Source organism: Hemicordylus capensis, chromosome 6 (assembly GCF_027244095.1).
Source record: "Hemicordylus capensis ecotype Gifberg chromosome 6, rHemCap1.1.pri, whole genome shotgun sequence".
NCBI lineage: Eukaryota > Metazoa > Chordata > Lepidosauria > Squamata > Cordylidae > Hemicordylus > Hemicordylus capensis.
The window spans coordinates 136760361-136773941 of NC_069662.1; the positions used below are offsets into that span (position 1 = coordinate 136760361).

Genomic DNA, 13581 nt, shown 5'->3' on the forward strand with positions numbered 1-13581 from the left:
ATTAAGAACAGAGTCAAAGGAAAACAATCACCTGCCATTTTATAAGAAAAAACCATTAAAAATTCTCCTGTTAGTTCCAGTGCCAAGAATATCAGAACATTTATGCAAGACTGGCTCACAGATCCTCAGAATTTTGACTAGGAACTAGGTAACTTCTTTTAAGAAGGTGTCAAGTCACCATTTGACAGTAAAGTCCAGTCTACACGCAAAAGCACAATGGCTACTAGCGGAGTTTACACTCGTATCAGCAGATAACTTTATTCATCATGAGGAAGAAACAAAGTATTTAGAAATGAACTTACTTGTGAGCTTGTTGTGGCTGAGAACCAGCTGTGTGATGTGAGACAGAGTGACTGTAAACAAACAGAAAAATGCAATCAATGAAAAAGTAAGGCAAAACTCCATCAGAAAGGAAGGGAGAAAATAAAGGGTTACATAGGTTAACACAATCTTGATCCCAACCAGTTGCCTGGTCACCACTGGAGATCTAGCGCGGACATCCAGATGAGTGGCGGCATTACAGCTTTTCTTCTAGTGGATTTCATAGAATTCAAGGCAGGGATACTGCTCCTAGTGGCCAACTGCTGCTGCTCACCATCGCTTTTGGGTTAGAAAGAGGCAAATTATCCTGCCTCATTCTGGACTAAAAAGAGCAGCAGCAGCAGCCGCCAGCCATAGGAACAATTCTTAGCACTTCTAGGTGCTGTTGCAGCCACTACCTGAAGAGGTGTGGTGAACACTTAAAAAACCAAGTTGTTCTGGTAAAAACTAATCTGCCTACTTTCCTTTCATTATAATCTATATTGATAATTACTACCCTCACAAGTTAACCCATTTCAGCCTTAAATGTTAATGTCTCCACCATCTTGAATCGTGGTGGATGACATCATCATCAAACTATGTCATTGAGGAGTCCCTACAACTGTACCAAATTTGGATCATATCGGTCCAGGCATTGCAAAGATGGGGGGTGGGGAGGGAAAAGATACACACATGGACACACACAGAATGCTGGGTGATCTCATAAGCATACTTTCCTTAAGGAAAGTAGGCTAAAAAGCATGAAAAAGAAGACTACTTTTCTGCAACACACGGTACAGGCAAGTAAAAATGGAGAATTGTTTTAGGGGGCTTCCTGTTAAATGAGTTGTGAACATGAAGCCCCCTAAAGCAATGCTGCATTAACAGGAATTCTTCTGAATGGTAGGAAAGACATTCCCATATACTGCACCTCATAGCTACAGGTTTGGAACAGCACTGCTATGCCCTTTGCAAAAGCTTCTCCCATGAACAAAAGGAGTTATATTCACGGAAGAGATCCTTGTGTGACTACAACTCCTCTTACATTCATGGAAAGAGCTTCCACAAGTGCAGCATAAAGTTTGGATACAACCTATACCCTCTTCCTAAAAATCAATTTGTACAGCGTGGTATGACACTCTTCACAGAGCCAGGCTCACTTTGCAGGACAGGCTTTTCCTATTCTGTGGGATACAGAGATTTCCCACAGTTCTGAAGTCCTTCACATAACTGCACTGAAATAAGAATGCTGTCAGAGCTCCAGGAAAACAACAAGAACCAAATATCTCAGTGAGATATGTGTGAAACAGGATGCTGAACCTGATGGGTCTTGGACCTGATCCAGCAGGGCTGTTCTTATGTCAAACACACACTGCAAGTGCTTTGATCTGTGCCAGGTAACAAGAACAAGGCCCAGCTGGTTGCCTGTTTCCCAGTCCTGTGAACATCCACAGCAGTCAGAATGTTAGTCCATCTACTTCAAGTGGTAGCAGCCCTTCAGGGTCTCAGCAGATATCTTTCACAGGATACAGAGGAAGCTGCCTTACAAAGTTAGCCCATTGGCCTATCTCGCTCATTTTTCAACAGCATGAACTGACAGTGGCTCTCCAGGGTTTCAGATGGGATGTTCCCTGTCCTATCTGGAGATACTAGGGACTGAACCTAGTGTCTTCTTCAAGCAATGCATGTGTCCTACCACTGACCACTCTTCCCCACTGATGGGAAATTACTGATACCACAAACCCTTAATAGCAAACCTAGCCCTAACCCTGGGGCACTCAGACACAGCTGTGCTGCTAGAGGCAGACATTTTTGTTCAAACAACATGCAATGTGCTTGTCCCTGCAGTGGCATCATTTGATGCAGCCGCACAGATGAAAGCATTGCATTACTGGTACACAGAGACAATGGTCACTAGGCTGCCACAACAGCACTCGGCCAGAAGTCCACACAGACCTGACATCAACAGTGTCACCAGCTGCTTTTGAAACTCAGAAATGTTTGAATCTCAGACCCCTGCTTACTGTGCACAGAGGCACCTTTTAAAAAGGCCATTCCCTTATATTTAACAGGGGGAGAGAAACTGTACCTGTTCAACTGCAGCACAACATCCCTTAAGTAGTGAAGAAACCTGCACTGGATCCCTCAGAGGTAGCCAGTTACAGACCCATTTCCAATCTTCCATAGTTGGGCAAGATGACTGAACGGGTGGTGGCCTTTCAACTCTAGGCAGTTTGGGATGATACAGATTATCTACACCCATTTCAAAGCAGCTTTCAGGTGAGCAATGGAGTTGAGACTGCCTCTGTCAGCCTGTTCGATGAGCTTCAACAGGTTTTCGACAGAGGGAGTGTTACTCTGCTGATCCTTTTGGATCTCTCAGTGGACACTCATTGACCATGGTGTCCTTCTGGGTCGCCTGATGGAGGTGGCACTGTTTTACTGGGGCTCCACTCCTACCTCTCTGGTAGATGACAGATGGTTTCACTTGGAGGCTGCTACTCAGCAAAGCGAGAACTAAAGTATGTGGTTTCACAAGGCCCCATACTGTTTCCAATGCTCTTTAACATGTAGATGAAACCACTGGGAGAGATCATCAGGAGGTTTGGTGCAGGGTGCTATCAATATGCTGATAACACCCAAATGTATTTCTCCATATCAACATCATCAGCAAATGTCATAACATCCCTAAATGCCTGCCTGGAGATGGCAAGCAGCTGGACGAGGGAAAACAAACTGAAGTCGAATCCAAGTAAGACAGAGGTACTGACTGTGGAGGATCAGGACCCAAGAGATGGCTTAGATCTGCCTGTTCTGGATAGGGTTACACTCCCCCTGAAGCATTCCCAAAGTACACAGCCTGAGAGTGCTCCTGGATCCCAAACTCTCTTGTTTCTCAGGTTGAAGCAGAGGCCAGGAGCACTTTTAATCAGCTTCAGCTGATACATCAGCTACGCCCATTTTGGGAGTTGCATGGCCTTAAAACAGTGGTGCATATGCTGGTAACCTCCAGGCTTGATTACTATAATGCATCCTACATGGGGCTGCCTTTGTACATCGTCCAGAAACTACAATTGGTAAAGAATGCGGCAGCCAGACTGGTCTCTGGGACAACCCGAAAGGACCATAACACATCGATTTTAAAAGAACTGCACTGGCTGAAGCTATGTTTCCAAGTGAAATACAAAATGCTGGTTATTATCTAGAAAACTGTCAATGGCTTGGGTCCAGGGTACTTAAGGGAGCACCTTTTCCATCATGAACCCTATAGCCTACTGAGATCATCTGAAGAGGTCTGGTTACAGTTGCCACCTGCTTGTTTGATGGCGACTTATGACTGGGCCTTCTCTGAGGCTGTTCCAGGGCTTTGGAATATGCTCTATGTCAAAATGAGACATCTCTGTTTGTTTTTAGGAAGATCCTCAAGACACATCTGTTCTCTCAGGATTTTAACCGGAATTAATTTTAACCTGTTTAATTGTTTTTAGCCTACTTTCCAGTTGGCTTATGAGATCACTCGGCAGAGAGAGAGTGTGTGTGAGCCTGTCCATATGAGAGAGTGTGTGTATGAGAGAGAGAGAGAGAGAGAGAGAGAGAGAGAGAGAGTGTGTCTGTGTCCATCCGAGTGCGCACACCTGTTCATGTCAGTTCATGTCCGTCCTTCCCCGTCCATGTCTCCGTACGTGTGTATGTGTGTCAGCCCAAGTGCTCTGTGTGTGTGTGTGTGTGTGTGTCCGATGAAATTGCTTTAACTTTTTATTCTATGAAATTGTTTCCATTGTTTTTACTCTATTTTACATTTGTTGTTTAAACTGTGTACACTGCCTAGAGAGACACATTTCAGGAAGTATATAAATATGATAAATGAATAAAATAATTGCTGCTGGTGCCTACCTTATGTTTCTTTTTAGATTGTGAGCCCTTCGGGGACAGAGAGCCATCTTTATTTAATATTACTAGTCTATATAAAATGCTTTCAGGACTCTTGTTGAAGAATGGTATATAAAAATTCATAATACTAGTATCAAAAGCAGCTTGCAATATGTCATTCAGGGGAATCCATAAACCAATGTTTTTCATTGTAAGGCCAGGGGCCAGCAGCAGACCTCATCAACCTTGGAGCCCCTGGTGGCGCAGTGGTAAAACTGCCACCCTGTAACCAGAAGGTTACAAGTTTGATCCTGACCAGGGGCTCAAGGTTGACTCAGCCTTCCATCCTTCCGAGGTCGGTAAAATGAGTACCCAGAATGTTGGGGGCAATATGCTAAATCATTGTAAACCACTTAGAGAGCTCCGGCTATAAAGCGGTATATAAATGTAAGTGCTATTGCTATTAAGTACTGGGCCCGTGTGAAGCTTCAGCCAAAGCTTAATATTCTGTACAGGCCACCTTACACCAAGTGGAGATGGCCATTCTCATTGTGCAGTGCTGTGCCTTGCCCAGTGCCAGAGAATTCCTTTCAGTGAAACAGAACCTTCTTGAGCCCCTGAACTATCTTGGAAGGCATGCACAGAGTGGGAAGTGCATACACAGAGTGTCCACTTCCCACACAGAGCTCTTAAGAGAGGGATCCATCTCTCTTAAAGGGTCCTCTTGGCACTGAGAAAAGTGCAGTACTGTCTGAAGGTACTGAAAAGGCACTTGAAAAACAGTGAAAAACAGTGAAGACCACTCCTTATATACCACCTGAGCAAGTCTAAAGCAACTCTTCGGACCTCAGGCTATAACAACTAGACATGCTCCATTTTAATGCTCCATTATTATATTGCTATATCTGGTAGGTTCATTAGCTTTTTATAATTTTCAGTTTTAATTTGAACCTAAAAATTGTGGTTTTTAATCTGACTTTTTTTTAAAAAATAGTTAATTTTATTATTTTTATTGTATCTGTGTCTATCTTATTGTTGTGAGCCGTCCTGAGCAGTAGTGCACTGGAGGGGTGGGGCATAAATATTTTAAATAAATAAATAATAAATAGCAGGCATACTCCCAGTAACCCACCATTCCACAAAAATGCAGAGCAGCAAGGTAAGCTTGGCTTCTGTGATGTGAGCTCCATTGTAGTCTAACAGGCTACAGAAGAACGAATCATGGTAATTGGACTACAGATTACATTAGGACAAAATTACATGGCACTCCTGGCAACTCAACAGAATTCCGAAGACAGGGAAGATTCCCACATTGTCACAATTTATATCCTAGGGGAAGTTTCCTCTCTTAGTAACTGACAATTAGCTTCATGATTAATTGCTGTGACTAAACAGATAATAATGACAGGCAGCTTTGAGAGCTAAGGGAAAAATGTCATTGAAGCTATTTGACAGTAAAAGCCTTAAAGGCAGGGCTGTGCTAAACCACGTCACTAGATCCACAAGATGGCATCCTAGCTTCATTTTTAATTCAGTGTCTGCCTTTGAGGAAGTATAATTTCAGAAGACTCTTTTATACTGCCGCTGCAAGGCTCACGAATACCAAGAATAAAAATGAAAAGGTGATGCCAGCAGAGTTTTTAAAAATGTGATTGAGGTTATGTCAACTTATTTGCAGATTTTCAACTTCCCAGAAAGTTATTTAAAATTTGGTAACTTGGTGTAGTGGTAGTAAGGCTTTGAGGGAGGACTAGGCCTCACTTAGAGCAACTGCTGGGAAGGTGGGCCTTTCCTAATAAGGTGAAAAACCCGGGAGATTCAAAGCAGAAGGACTAATCCAGAGGACTGGGTGGGAACTATACACACCGCCACCTACTGGAGAGGAAAATGCTTTGTTCTGTTGGTTAGTCTGACCCAGGAGGGCCCTCAGGAAGCAGCAGGCTGAGAGCAGCTGGGGATAAAGGAAGGCTGCAGCCTATGAGTAATAAGGACCAGTACAGTTAAACGCATCAAGAAAGTTATTTTTCTCTACTGACTGCTTGGAATCTGCATTGCCAGATTAATGAAAACTCTCTCTTACAATCTGTTTTATTAAAAGATAGATAGATAGATAGATAGATAGATAGATAGATAGATAGATAGATAGATAGATAGATAGATAGATAGAGTTATGTGTGTGTATAATCCCATGCGTGGCAGCTCTTGTGAGAGTTCGCAAGCGAGCTACCGGCAGAGGGAGAGGAATGTGGCGCTGCCACTGGCAGCAAGAAACATGATGGCAGCGAGGGAGGAATGGCGGGGGGGGGGGGTGAGACTAGAGGCGCAGATGCTCTGTGTCTGGCCCAGCTAATTATTCTTATTGCATACCTTGTTCTTTTAATCTGATAATAAATCCTTATTGCTGAAGTGTGCTACTCTTCATTTTGCCTTAGTCACGCACCTTTGGAGGCCTAGGATGGCTCAGCCCTTTAGGATGGCAAAACCCTCAGGAGAGTTTTGCCACTTTACCCCCACAGGAACCTTATATGGAGAATGGGTTTGCCCACATCAAAATAAAGTGGATGGTGGCAGCCTACTGTGAATCTCTTACAGACAAGGATTCAACCCCAGTGAACTCCCACTTCCTCCTCTGGCTGTGGTAGGAGTCATGACACTTGGGCATACTGCCATTGAAGAACGGCAAGTTCAACCTACAAAAATTTAAGAGGCTTTATCGGCACCAACGTTTCACATGCACAAAGTAGCCAATAAGAATACTTCTTCCAGTACAGGTCTGCAAAACCTCCTCCAATATTTATTAAAATTCTATCTTTCATACATAGTCCAAGAACAGTTTGCAGCACCTACAAAGTGCTATCATTGCAGCCCACATAATAGTTGCATGTAGTAACTCTTTCTCCTCTAAGACCTATCAATCTCTGTCAAGAGCTGGCAGATCAATAATTTCAAAAAGAAAACATTACACCATTGTGATGCTTCTTCAGCAACAAGCCCTACTAGGAAAGGTAGGGAAAGCTGGGTATGTTTAGCCTGGAGAAGAGGAGACGGGGGGGGGGGGGGTGGCATTCAAATACCTGAAGGACTGTCACACAAAAGAGGGCAAGATTTACTCTCTGCTCCCCAGAGGGCAGGACTAGACCCTCATATCAGGTTCAGGGGGGCAGATTTGGGTTGAAGATCAGGAGAAGCAGCTCAACAATGGAACTACTTGCCTAGGAGGGTGGTGAGCCTTCAGGGGAGGAAGAGGTTGGCCAGCTCTCTATTGAGAATGCTCTGGCTTTCCTGCTTCAAGCAGGGGATTGAAATAGATGGCTTACAAGACCCCCCACCTACTCTATGGGTGGGTTCACATAATCAAGTATCAGCTTCATGGGAATCTAGAGATTCCCACAGTGTGCACATTCCTGTAGAGATTGTGTAAGCCAGGGCTGCACAACGTTGGTCTTCTAGCTGTTACTCGACTAGAACTCCCATCATCCACAATTACTGGCCACTGTGGCTGAGGATGATGGAAGTTCTAGTCCAACAACAGCTGAAGGGCCAAGGTTGTGCAGCCTTGGCATAAACCCAGAAATGTCCTAATCTCCAGTTGGCAACATGCCCACCCAACGTCATCAAACCAAGTTCAAGATTTTGGATCTTTGTTTTATGTCGGGTTGACATGTTGCCAACTGGAGATTGGGGAAAATGTCTAGATTTCTTCTGAGCTGACATTAGTTCAATTGGTTGAAAAGCCCCTGTGATCCTTTTTTTTGGAAGCAGTGGTAAAATTCTGGGTTGGAGGAAAAGCATGCAGTCAGGGGCACCCTCTTTGGCTCATCTCAGGTGCACGCATTATAGTAGTACAGGTAGTAAAGACAGGGAATACTGAGGAGTGCAGCAACGAACTTCACGCTAGTGTCCCCTTGAAATGTTTTCAGAAATTACAATTGAAACACAACACTGCAGTCAGACTTGTGTCAGGGGCTTCATGTGTGGAGCATATTACTCCTATTTCATACTATCTGTACAAGCTTCCGGTCATTTCTGGGTGCAATTCAACTTGCTCATAATTACCTTTCAAGCCCTAAAATATTTGGACCCAGGGTATCTTACAAACTCTGCTCTCATATGGATCGACCTACACATTACTATCTTCCCAAGAGGCTCTGCTCTTCATGCAATACCATAGAACACAATAACCTTGCAGAGAAAGCAACCAAAAACTCTTCCATTCAAGAAAACGTAGTTTCAACTGACATTGGAAAATTGAGATGGATGGGAAATGCAATCTCATGGGGTAAACGTCCCAAGTTTTGGGTGCAGCTGCTGAGAAGGCCCTGTTGTATCTAGAGATTTCCACAGCATACATGCTCCTGTAGAGCGATTGGGTAAGCCAGGGCTGCACAACATTGGTTCTCCAGCTGTTACTGATCTACAACCAGAGGCGCTCTATCCCCCTTGGGCTCCCAGTCCATGGCCTCCAAGGTCCAGGGGGAGGGTCTCCAAATGGTCAGGGGGGCTCCTACAGCCACCCCATGCCCACCCTGCTGAACCTCCATTTAAAAACAATTTTCAGCCATTGCATGGCCAAGGGGTGGCTGCCGGGGGGCTGGAGCAACCCCTACCTGTCTGTTCGGCTCAGGGTCTTGCTAACTGCAAGGTGCATCTGCACAGTTGAGAGAGATCATCGCAAGCCCGTGACGTTGCTCCGACTGCCACCACAGGTGGTGGTGGGGAGAAGGGCTGCTCGACTCATACCTCAGCCGCATGGCAACTTAAATTAAAAAATATATATGGAGGTTTGGCGTGGCAGGAGGCCCCCAAAAGTAGGTTTTGGGGGGCCTTGCGGCGGGGCGGTCCGGGCGCCAAAATTACCTAGGTGGACTCCTGTCTACAACTCCCATTGTCCCTGATTATTGGCCACTGTGGCTGGGGATGATGGAATTTCTAGCCCAACCACAGCTGAAGGGCCAAGGGTCCTCCAACAGGGCCTTCTTAGCAGCTGCATCCAAACCTTTACCCCATGAGATCCCATCTCCCATCTATAACAATTCTCCAATGTCAGCTGAAACGATGTTTGTTTTGTTGAACATTCAAGATTTGAATGGAAGAGTTTTTGCCTGCTTTTTCTGCAAGGTTTTATTGTGTTCTGTGGCTATTTTTTTAAAAAAAGAATTCATTACAGGTTTATTATGCTTCTTGTTTTAATCACTGTGAGCCACTTTGGAGTAAAGGCGGGAAGTAGCCTATGCATTTTCACACACACACACACACACACACACACAGAGAGAGAGAGAAAACAGCAGACCATTTATACCAAGAGACTCATCACTATGCCTCAGTTTTAGATGCTTTAAAAATTTATTCCCCTGAAAGGAGTTCTAATTTTTCCTCTCCATATTTTCTTCCTAAACAATCCCTTTTGCCCAAGTTCAAACAGAAAAGTCATTGCTATTAATAACAAGAACAGGAAATTTCCTTTAGATTGCAGGAAGAGCTGATCTTGTGGCAACAAGCATGACTTGTCCCTTTAGCTAAGAAGCACTTTCTTGTCATCTTGTTCCTTCCTTGTTTGTAGAACATTAGCTACCACCTATTAGAATGTAGCCAGGGGCATGGTCATTTTCTGTTGCCTTAGTCCAGTGCCCTATATGGGTTCTGATATATGCACAGCGTTTCTGCATGCATGGGCTCCCCCACCCACTCCGACCCCCAGCCAGTGTTCACCCTGGTTGCATATGAACCTAGTTGCATATGAATGGGAGACGAAGTGTGAGCACTGTAAGGAGCCGCTCTGGGAAAAGCATCTAGGCTGCACGTTCCTTCCCTGGCATCTTCAATATAGGGCTGAGAGAGATTCCTGCTTGCAACCTTGGAAAAGCCACTGCCAGTCTGTGTAGACCAGTGTTTCTCAACCACCGGTCCCTGGACCGCTGCCGGTCCCCGAAGGGTTGAGTGCTGGTCCCTGACTGGGAGTCAACCCCCCCCCCCCAACTGAAATCAAGGCACTCACTTACTCAATTCTGCACATGGCACGGAAGAGGAAGAGTATCACGGAGGCGTGGGACCCTTATTGTGCCTTGCCTCCACGTGCTGCTGAGATCTTCCTACAGCTATCTTATTCCCTATCTTTACAGCTTCAAACTGTATGCGATGCGGGGGCATGGAGGAAAAAGTATGGCAGTGGGCGCCACTTGAAGGGCTGCTGGTTCTTGCATGCTCATTATTTGCAGCCAAAGGTTGGTTGATTGAAACCCAGCTGCCTGTTGTGGTCGAGGCGCCTTGAGAGGGAACGCTGTTTCCCTCTTGCATCAGTGGGGCTTGCTTGTATGTTGTTTTCATTGGCCCCATGTAGCTTTTGAATTTTTCTAATGGCCCAACATCCCCTCTCCATTGAGTAATCACAAGCACCTCCACTCCAGACATACTGGAGACAAATTTGTTCACCCAGGCTTTTAGATTCAGGGGTTCTCAACCTTGGGTACCCAGACGTTGGTGGACTTCTACTCCCATAATCCCCAGCCATAGTGGCCAAATGCCATTGTTGTTGGGGGTTATGGGAGTTTAACTGAGGGACCCAAGGTTAAGAACCCCTAATGTTCCATGTTTGCAAAAGATTCCAAATTTAATTATTTTAATGCTTATATTATTTTCATTCTAAACTGCCCAGAGATGCAAGTTTTGTGCAGTATAGAAGTCTGACAGACAGACAGACAGACAGACAGACAGACAGACAGACAGACAGACAGACAGACTTGAAACCCCTTTACTAACTGCTGGTCCAGGAAACTGCGCATGAAGAATGTAGCGGTCCTTGAAACTCTGCACGAAGAATTTAGCGGTCCTTGACTCCAAAAAGTTTGAGAAACACTGGTGTAGACAATAGTGAGCTAGATGGACCTATGGTTTGACTCGGTATATGGCAGCTTCCTATGTGCCAGGTCCCTGTGAAGCTATGATAAGACAATATTTATGCAAGCCACTTTAATTCTGAATGAGAATAAGTGAACAGAATTGGTGTAGAATCCTGTGTTATCTACTTCCAATGGTGTGGACTATGATAAGAAAGCGAGATCTAAACCATGCTTAAAATGGTAGTCCTATGCGCACTTACCTGGGATTATAATTTTTAGCTTAATATTTTTATTGTCTTTTATTGTATGTTTTAACTTTTGTAAACCGCCTTGGGGTTGTCTTTTAACGAAAGGCGGTATATACATGCAACAATAAATAAATAAATAAAAATTAAAGCCCACTGAACACAATCGGAATTACTTCTAAGTAAACATATAGAGCTTTAAGCTTAGGAGGACAGACTTGGGTGTAAAAGGGTTAGCAAAACGAGGGCTATTTCACCCTTTTCAGCACTACTGGGGGCCATTCAGTGCTCATACAAACCAGGGGGTCCCAACATTGAGTTTGCAAGTGGACTACCACTCCTATCATGGTGGGCACTCCCCGTTTAAGCCAATGCAGGTCCTCAGAGTTACGACAATTGGATCAGCATGGGGAAGATGGGGACATAAATTGAAGCATGGCTTAATAGATAAATAAATAAACATACTGATAAACTTATTATTGTATGATAAGACTGATGCAAGATTTTGTCAAAAAAGATTTTCTCATATCATATCATTATTTATTTATATACCGCCCTTCCAAAAATGGCTCAGGACAGTTTAATATTTCTATTAATGTTAAAGAGCTAACAAAAAGCATAATCCACTGGAAATGTTTCTGGTACAAGTCACTACGAAGAAAGGAAATTATGCAAGACTACAGCCAATGTAGGACTTACACAAGAAGTTCTCAGTGCATAAAGAGGGTACAACATTAGAGAAAGATATGGCTTTTATGTTAACAGAAATATATGGCTCATATGTTAAAACCATTATGAAAATAGAACCTGCATACCTTAATGACAGTCTAACAAGAATGAATTAATAGGGTATATCTAGTTCTAACTTGATTCGTTTCAGTTGTATCAATGAGCTAGTTTGGACAATACCATCTGACCAGTCACCTAATCCTTTGAAAAGAAGCACATGCACACACACACCTCTCTCCATTACTTTGCATACTTGCTTACATTCTGCACAGTGCCCTGCCGATCAAGAGTGGGGTGTGCACACTGGCTCTGCATGGCCCCAAAGCCAATCCATGGTGGAGAGACTCTGTAGCTCCTATGGATTTCATCTTCACTGTAGCAATGATTCTCCCACTGAGGAAGGATGCAGAATTTAGGAGCTGTGGAGCCTCTCCGTCATCACTAGCCATTGGACAGGCTTCAAATTGCATGGAACCAGTGTGCAAACCTCACTCTTGAATTGGTGGAGTGCTGCGCAGAATGTAAGCCACTGTTCTGTCCCTCATAGTCACATGACTGAGCAGATGATTCAGACTACCTCTAATGGCAGTTACAAACAACTGTAAATTAGAATTTTATGTATCAGAATTAGAACGATCACATAAAAGTACATATGATTGACAACTTTTTACACCACAAAAAAATGTGTGAAGTGGTGGTGCAATATGTGTCACATATTCCACAGCCCGTAGCCTGGTTTGGTGCTTTACTTCCTAGTGCTCTCAAAGAGAAGCTTGTGCATATTTCCCACAAATTATGTAGACACAAATCATGCACTATTTCTCTTCCTGATCACTGTTCCTATCCCACTCCATTATTAGAGCCATTTTTAAAAATTAAAAACTTAAATAAATAGTCAAAATGCTCCAGTCCACTACCTATTTTCTTGTATTTATTCTTCCACACATACAAATTAATGCTTTCACATCCCCAGCTCAGTCTTTCAGAACACCGTTGCTTCATTATTGCATTTTGAAACATACTTTTTTTACATGCTCTAAAACTTTCATAGAGTGTGCATATGCACACACATTAGAGAGAGATGACATGTGGAACCACAGTTAAAGCAGGCTCTGTGAAATGTCTGTGAGACTCCGGAGTGTGCACCCCCCGCCCATGCCTACATGAGTTCCATTCTAGCTTAAAGCAAACCACAACTGGTCATGACATCTGAACCCACCAATCTCGGTTTATTCTAGCCTACTTACTTCATGTAAGCCAAGATCTGTACCCAAGGTCTGAAGTTACAGATCTCTGTTTATTTGAAGTCGGCTAGAATAAGCTACAATTGATGGGTTTGTCTCAGTTTACTTTAACCTAGAGTGAAAGTGAACACTCCTGCGTGCACAGGACAAGAAGGGCATGCTTCTGAGGCTCAGAAGTGTTGCACGGAGCCTGGCTTTAACAAAGATTCCACGTGGTGTCTGAATCAGCCCAGAGAGAGCATGATAGCACAAAGCTCAACATGTGTTCAGAAGAAAAAGAAGATATTTTATTTTACATTTCTAAGAGTACTGTTTAATTCTTAGACAGAATTTATAGTTTAATAATTTCAGTTGCAA

General features: G+C 43.8%; 1 protein-coding gene across 2 annotated transcripts in view; it reads right to left on the reverse strand.

Moving 5' to 3' along the window:
* Positions 1-13581, reverse strand: part of RSU1 (Ras suppressor protein 1) — a 107037-nt gene that overhangs the window by 82043 nt on the left and 11413 nt on the right. For both annotated transcript variants that reach the window (XR_008310473.1, XM_053265989.1), the window contains exon 3: positions 303-353. Coding sequence is in view for 1 of the 2 variants with exons in the window: in XM_053265989.1 (XP_053121964.1) it covers positions 303-353 (51 nt within the window). In the remaining variant the exon portion in view is untranslated. The remainder of the gene's footprint in view (positions 1-302; positions 354-13581) is intronic.